General features: G+C 48.1%; 1 protein-coding gene across 3 annotated transcripts in view; it reads right to left on the minus strand.

The window, feature by feature from the left end:
- Nucleotides 1-7,948, minus strand: part of Tmco3 (transmembrane and coiled-coil domains 3) — a 35,190-nt gene that overhangs the window by 23,438 nt on the left and 3,804 nt on the right. For all 3 annotated transcript variants that reach the window (XM_005373943.2, XM_013515520.1, XM_013515517.1), the window contains exons 2-5: nucleotides 5,684-6,199; nucleotides 3,471-3,650; nucleotides 2,243-2,434; nucleotides 1,113-1,241 (exon numbers count right to left, since the gene is read on the minus strand). In XM_005373943.2, coding sequence (XP_005374000.1) covers nucleotides 1,113-1,241; nucleotides 2,243-2,434; nucleotides 3,471-3,650; nucleotides 5,684-6,127 — 945 coding nt within the window. In that variant the 5' untranslated portion in view covers nucleotides 6,128-6,199. The remainder of the gene's footprint in view (nucleotides 1-1,112; nucleotides 1,242-2,242; nucleotides 2,435-3,470; nucleotides 3,651-5,683; nucleotides 6,200-7,948) is intronic.

A 7,948-nucleotide genomic window follows, 5' to 3' on the forward strand; every position in this document is an offset into this window, starting at 1 on the left:
TGGAGAATAGGAGTGTTTTGGTACAGCTGTCCTTCCTCATGGACCCGCCCCGTTTCACCTGCCTTACCTTTCCACAGTGGCTGCCCCTTGAGGCTGGCTGCCTGCAGCATGCAGCCACGCTGTTACCCCATACCACCTGCCCTCCCTCCCTGCTGTGAGTAACCTCTGCAGCTGTACCTGCATTTGCTTGTCACACTCTGGAAGGGTGAGAGAGGCAGGGAGGCTTTCATAGTGCTCAGAACCATGGGGAAATGCTGGTGCAGAGGACAGCACTGAGGAGAGCCCACTGTGCCCAGCTGAGTGTGGGTAGGCTCCTCTCGAGGCTGTGGGACTGCATTTCGGTGACATCTGCTGCTCCCCTGGAAGTCCCAAAGCTACAGCCTGAGGTGGCCAGATAGACTGGCTCTGGCCTTGCCAGTGCTTGCCATAAGATTGGTCTTGTGTGGCCATCTCTTCAGATCCTTCTGCCATGCTTCCATCTGAGGAGATCAATGAGTTCTTCCAACCAGGTCCCAGGTTTGCTCTTCCCATCTGCCTTTCCTGCCACCACGCTGGGTGCACTGGTGAGACTGGGGTGCCACACAGCTTAACTCCCCAGAAGTCCTGCCTGTGCTGGTCTCACACACCTCCTCCCCACACCCTTGCCATCTGCCCATGTGAGTGTGTGTCCACGGCACCTCTGCTGCCCCTCCCTCCCTCCCAGGTGCATCCATGTGTGCTAGTGCAGAGACCTGCTTTGCAAACAGCCTCTGCTGCCTCTCAAGACAGGAGCTTCAGGTAGCGTTGCCATGTGTAGAGACTGCTGTAAAACACACTGAGCCCAGCATTTGTTGCTTTCAGGGTTTGAGGGTGATGTGGACGCTGTAGACCCTCAAGGTGCTAGACATGGAATCTTTAAAATGAACACAACTTAGAGACACATAGGGCTTTTCCTCCAGCCAAGCCCCCCTCAACAAGGGACATAACCCTCCCAGGGCTTAAGAGGACCGTCCAAGGGCATCTCTAGGCATGGTGCATGACACGGGCCTCTTCACTGACTCAAGCCAGAGCCTTAGGTGTCTGTGTGCTTCCTCTGCATCATGCTAGACATTCCAAGAGTTAAATGTTCTCACCTTAATGCTGTTCAGTCCCGACGGCCCCAGCAGCACACCGCAGATGATGTAACCAAACATGGTGGGCAGTCCTATCGCCGTGCACAGCCAGCCACAAGGCAGGGACAGCATTCCTATGGTGACAATGTCCTGATGGGGGACAAACACATAAGAAACCCATCTCTGCTAGCAGGTGGCTGAGAGAAGACCAAGACAGGACAGAAGGCCTGACATCACCTCCAGGTTTGAAAGGTGGGCAGGGCAGCTGAGAGGAGTTTTGCTTCTGTCAAGAGTGTGGAGACGTCTGTGAGAGTGGCAGGGACAGGGTGCCTGTGTGGCCTCCAAACAGCTCTGCGGCACTGCTCGCTCATTATGAAGGGAGAGAACACCCGGAGGGTACCAACACTGCATGCTGCAGACTAGGGTCAGAGTCAAGACAGCACCACACTGTGGGCTCAGCACCACAGGGGCCTGAGCAGCGCCTGTCTTCCACTCCGTCTCAGCTCCCGTTCCTGTAGGAGGTTCCAGTCTGAGGCGGTTCTGTCCAGACCTGGCAATGTACCAGAGGCTGCCAGGCTTCCCTGTGGGCGGCATCCAGGTCCTGGCCCACTGCAAAGCAGTCACCATTCCCAGACCCGGCTCCTGGGGATGGATGCTCGTGGCCTCCCTTGGACACCAGGGCTACTGGGGCTCCCACTCCGCTCTCTACATCTGAAGTAAGCCAAGTAGGAATCCTCACCACAAACTCCTCTGCCCCATAAGAGCTTTCTATGTTAGTAAAAATGGCTTTTATTTTGATTTTATTTCTTTTGAAAAAAGGTCTTACAATGTTGCCTAGACTGGTCTCAAACTCCTGGGCTACAGAAATCTTTCCACCTCGGTGTTTTATGAAACTAGTTTCTACATAACTGAAGCTTTAATCCCATCACAGTAACTCCTAACTTCATGAAGTTCCAAATTCTCAAGAGTAAAATTATATTTCATTTTAAATATTAAAATGCATTTCCCCTTAAAGAAAAAATTTGAAAATTAAGAAAAACTGTCTAAAGCCACAGCCTTGGGAGACAGGAGGAAGGCCAATGTAAGGCCCATGGGACACAGCTCACCCCACCCCTCTCACCCCACCCCATGGGGAGGCTGTGCACACTTGCCTTGATGAAGTGGTGGTCTGCACGTGGGATGGTGGCATCTCGGGGCTTGGTCAGGATGTACTGGTTGTTCTGTGAATCAATCAGCATGCTGAGGCCCAGGCCGTCCTCAGTCTCCCGCTTTGTAATGTTCTGTTTTGAACTAGCCTCTTCCTCCTCCACACGCAGAACCGCCTCAAAGTTGACCCCTTTGACCTGTGGAGTAATCAGCACTGGGCACCAGAAGGGACACAGCAGGCTCAATCCCACGTTCCCAGAAGCAGGGCAGAGCCACAGCATGAGGCGGCAAGGAGCAATCCCTGTTCATCTCTCCAGTTAAAGAATTCAAGGACGGCAATGTTGAGGATTGCCGCTGCTTACAAACACCTACCTTACCTTATTTAGGGCAAATTCTTTCAAAACTTCATAGTTGTTAAAATACTTAAGACAATCTCCTGATCTCAGAATTATTGCCTTTCAAAATACCTTTCCCTTTCACTTTTTATTTTCCTCTCCCTTTTTCCCTGCTATCATTCTGATTAGCAAAAAAAGATTATCTAAGCCCTTTTGCAGGTCCACTCTAAGATTCATGGTCAGTTTATTTGCACCCACCCCAATTTTTCCTTAGGGTCCAAACATATGACAAGGAAGCAGCCCGAACCCTGCTTCTGGTACAGGACAGTCCTCTGAAAAGAACTTACAGCACAGACTATCCAATGGAGCTGCCAGGCATGGTGGCACACCCCTGTGATCTCAGCACTCAGGAAATTAAGGCAGGAGGACTGTTCAATGCCTGAGCTGCATAGCAAGATCTTATCTTGAAGAAAATATGTTTTTTCTGTTTTGGCAGTACTGGGGATTGAACCAGGGACTTAGGCACCTCAGTCTTTTTTTTTTTTTTTTTTAAATCTGAAACAGTGTCTCACTAAACTGCCCAGGCTGAGTTTGAACTTGCAATCCTCCTGCCTCAGCCTCTCAGAGTGCTAGGATTGTAAGTGTGTACCAACAAGCCAGGCTGGAAAAAAAATTAAGATTTTTTATATATATATATATATATATATATATATATAAACTAGCTTACTTCCAGAGACCAGGTCAAGTGATTTTCCATGTGACACACAAGTGTCCCAGCTTGTTCCCATTGCCAATCTCTCTCTCCTCCTCACACTCATACTTGCACTCATGCCAGCTTTCAGGCCCATCTCTACCAGGGCAGCTCGGCGGGTAGAAGGGCTGTAGAGAAGGTGCTTACAGATTTGTTGTCATCAAAAGCATGCTCTTCTATCTCCTCCTCCAGCCTATCGGCAGCCTTCCTCACATCTTCAAGAATCTCATCTAGCATGGACAGACTCTTGTTTTGGTGCTGCATATTTTTAAGGGCTTCCACTTGGTGTTTTTCTGCAGCAAGAAGTTCCACGTATTCTGTCTCTTCCTATGCATTTTAAGAAACAAAGAGTAATTGTCATTGAGATGTCTTCCTCAGACCCACTCGGGCTCAGGCCGACCAGCTCCACCAGCCGCTTCTGAGTCCAAGCCCCCGCTCATGCAGGTGGACTCTAACCAAGTGTCCTAGGCGACCATAGTGTACAGGGAAAGCCACCCCCCAACATGCAAGGGAATATCTTCTTGCAATGGGTCTCTCCTCTCTGAAGGTTGTCTGCTCCCAGAACTTCTTGCCAAGGACCCCAAAACAGCTGCAGCATGTGGACATTGAGCTACTTCCTGAATTTCTATTAAAATGCCACCAAATCCCAGTTACGGGGGAGGGGATCGTTCCACAAAAGCATGTAGACATGTACAACCAGAGTTATTTGGAAAACTGATGGGTGGTGCTGGTAACAGAATTTAGAAAATGCATTTTATACAATAATTTTTTCTTTCTGAGAGATGGTCTTGCTATGTCGTTCAAGGTGGCCTTGAACTCACAGCAATCCTCCTGCCTTAGCCTCCCCAGTGCTAGGATTATACCTCAGCCTCCTGGGTGCTGGGCATAAGCAAACACCCCCCGCTACAATAATATTTAATCAATAACCTAACACTACAGTTTTTACTCACACCTAAAGGGCTGGGCCTGGCAGGGACAAGGCAGAGGCAGGCAGCACCCATGACCATGGCTGTGTCATGGCCCCAGTGACTCCAACACTGTCTCAGTGCCTCTACCAGAGCTACTATGGCCACACAAGGGCATCAGGACCTGAGCAGGATCCCCAAAATCTGAAGCTCCTGAGGAGGTGACAAGGCCTGCGCATCTGCACCAAGGCTACTGAAACTCATCTTTGCTCCTTCCTAACTGAATGGTCACAAATCTGTACTCTACTCAGGGTCGCTACTTAAATCCAAGCAATTAGCCGGGTGTGGTGGCACATGCCTGTAATCCCAACACTTGGGAGGCTGAGGCAGAAGGATCGCTGTGAGTTCAAAGCCAGCCTAAACTACAAAAACCATGTCTCAAAAAAAATTTTTTTAATTTAAAAAAATTAAATCTAAGGAATCATATTGTCCTGACTACTCAGGAGTCCTGTGAGTCCTGGTGAGAAAAGTGTAACACAGCACACAGCCTGCGGTCCCCAAGGGCAGCCGCAGGGACTCAGGCAGGGGACATGGGCAGGACAGCTACATCAGGGCTACCAAAAGCCTTGATCTAAAAACTCACCCACCCTATGTCTACTGAATTACTGTATTTTGGTAAAGGAAAGTTAAAGAATCTATAGTCTCCACCTTTTAAGCTGTGTAATAACAGTACAATGGGTTTTTCTATGATGATGAAATGGTATTTTTTGGCTTTGGGTGCTTAGCATGGTTCTTGGTTTATAACAGGTACCCAAAAACAACTGCATAAAAAATACAAACACTTCCTCATCTGCCAGAGCAGCAGTTTCTTCTCATCATCTTAAATGCATCCTTGATCAAAGTCCTGAATTTAAATGTACTCATTTGCTTAAAACTAATTTTAATATTTTTTTCAGTATATGGACATTGAAGACAGCCAAACTTCACAATGAAATAAATCCCTTGTAGGAAATGAACAAATGTTGACCATATTTACAAACAAAGCTAGCCACTGCTTGAGGACAGACAACTTCATTTCTAAGGACTGCGTCCCTGGAGTCAACGTCACAGCATCCTCACGGGACTGAGCAGCTGGGATGTCCCTGGGTGAAACGACCTCCTAGGTCCCACACCTCCAACTATGACCTTAAGCCGAGGGCCAGGCACTCCCATGACAGAAGAGCACTGGAAAAAAATTAAATCTAAGGAATCACATCATCTTGACTACTCAGAAGTCCTGAGTCCTGGTGAGAAAAGTGTAAGACAGCACACAGCCTCTTGTCCCTAAGGCCAGCCACAGGATGAGGGGACAGTTGCCACGCAGTAAGGCAGGGCGTCCTCCCCTCCCGCAGGACAGATGCCCTGACACGGCAGACCCACTGTGACCCAGCAGCCATCCCCAGCATGGTGGCTGACCTTGATGGCAGCTTCACGTAGGGCCTCCAGCCGCTGCTTGCTGCTCTCCTTCATGTTGACGACATCCTTGTAATCCCCCTGCAGGGCTCTCTGCAGCCCATAGATGGCCTGGAACACTGAGTTTTCGCTTTCATTCAGCTCTTTCTGGAAGATTTCAAACGTGTGCACCTGGAACAGTTTCTCTTCATCTGACAGGCCAGCATCTCTTTCCACTGCTCGGATTGCATTTTTCAATTTGTTCAGAACAACATTCTTCTGCCGCAGGAGCCCAGTGAGCTTCCTGCAGCTGTCCAGGACCCACTGCTTCCTCTGGGCGGCAGTGGCTCCCCTCCCACGGTGCAGCTTGATCGCGTGCTTGGCCACCTCCTCGTGTTCTGCGGCACTTGCCAGCAGGTGAAGGGTTGGAAGCAGCATCCAGAAGAGACTCTCCTCCAGCACCCTCATGATCCAGGCACAGTGGGTGAGGCAGGCCAAGGACAGCTGCAGGCAGCCTGCATTTTAGATGTGCATTGTAAGCTGAAAAACATGTTTATTTTCACAATGATACACTGCTATTGAATCAGAATTGAAGTACTTCTTACATCCAGAAAACTGTCACCTTTCTGAAGAAAATGTCATTTTTCTTAGATTAACAGCAAAATCTTAACTACTTACTATTTCTACATAAAATCAAACACCAATAGTTAAAATACCTCTTATGGTGCTTGGTATACAGTAGAAGTCTATTATATCTGATTTTAAAGGCAAGTTTTAAAAAACGAAACTTGGCCTCATACATTAACCACATGCAAAAGGCTAAAACCAATTCTATTTAAGAGGGTTCACGCATCAAAGACCAGAAAATACCACCAACTCCCCCACTGGTGGTGGTGCAGTGACAGGAAACAGACATACAGACACACTCTCACTGCTAACCCCACTTCTTACCTATTTAATCTGGTTTCCCAGGCAAGTACATTAAATGCAGCAAAAGTAACAGTGTAATACTTCTAGAGATCACATTCTGACCACACGAAGCTGTGACAAGTACTAGCCTTACAAGAGCAGACCTAAGAATTCCAAAGCCTAGAAGCCAGGTTATATAATAGGGATTATGTTGCTGTGTGTGCTACAATAGAGCCTGAAATGCCACAGTTTTAGACAACAGGTAAGTCTCTGATGTTCAGAATGACAACCAAAATTCACCAAGAAAAAGATGATATTCTGGTTTAAAAAAAAAGTGTTGGTGCCTGGCATGGTGGCATACACCTGTCACCCCAGTACTCTGGAGGCTGAGGCAGGAGGATCACAAGTTCAAGGCCAGCCTGGGCTACACAGCAAGACCCTGTCTCAAAAAACCCAAACCAAAATAAATAAATAAAAGTGTTAGACCAAGCATGTTAGTCCACACCTGTAACCTAAGCTACTCAGGAGGCTTAGGCAGGAAGGCAGCAATTTCAAGGTCAGCCTGGACATCTTAGCAAGACCCTGTAAAAAGAAAAAGACAGAGAAGAAAAAAGGTGTTCTGTTGGATGTCAATGTATTTTTAGTGGCTTAGCTCCAAAACGGCGACACTAACACTCCATGGAGCATATAAGCACTCTGCCCCACTCACCTCCCAGATCAGGAGGATACACTGCTCCCATCACTGTGTGTGGTAGACACCACCTGGAAACAAACTCTGCACCCCTACCAAGCAGCGGCGATGCAGCTCGCCTCTTACTTAAGCACCCAGTCAGCTGCTCGTCTTCTCTTGCTCTCTAGTAGAAGATAACTCCTACCTCAGAAGTGTACTTTCTGTTTCTTCCAGAACCGTGATGGAATTTGGAGCTGCTTCCTTTGTGCTTCCCATTTTCCTACAAGGTCTCCAGAAGTGGTTCTTTTAGGGGTTTCACGCTTCAGAAAAATCACTGGCAACACCATTCATGGTGTGAATGACACCTCTCTATGCTCACTTCTAGTTCCTTCCTCAACCAGGTTCCTGATATGAACAATCCCTTCTATGCCATACCTAAAGGACCTACCGATTTTTATGAGGAGAGGCTACAGTTGAGGATTTTGGTTGTAGTTACACTGATTATTTTCCACTGAGGGCTGGGGATTTAGCTCAGCGGCAAAGCGCATGCCTGGCAAGTGCAAGGTTGTGAGTTCGGTTCCTGGTACCAGAGAAAAACCAAAAAAAAAAAAAAATTAGAGCTGGGTGTGGTGGCGCACACCTGTAATCCCAGCACTAGGGAGGCTGAGGCAGGAGGATCGTTGTGAGTTCAAGACCAGCCTGGGCTACAA

This window comes from Chinchilla lanigera, unplaced genomic scaffold (assembly GCF_000276665.1).
Source record: "Chinchilla lanigera isolate Chin_1 unplaced genomic scaffold, ChiLan1.0 scaffold00003, whole genome shotgun sequence".
NCBI classification, from domain to species: domain Eukaryota; kingdom Metazoa; phylum Chordata; class Mammalia; order Rodentia; family Chinchillidae; genus Chinchilla; species Chinchilla lanigera.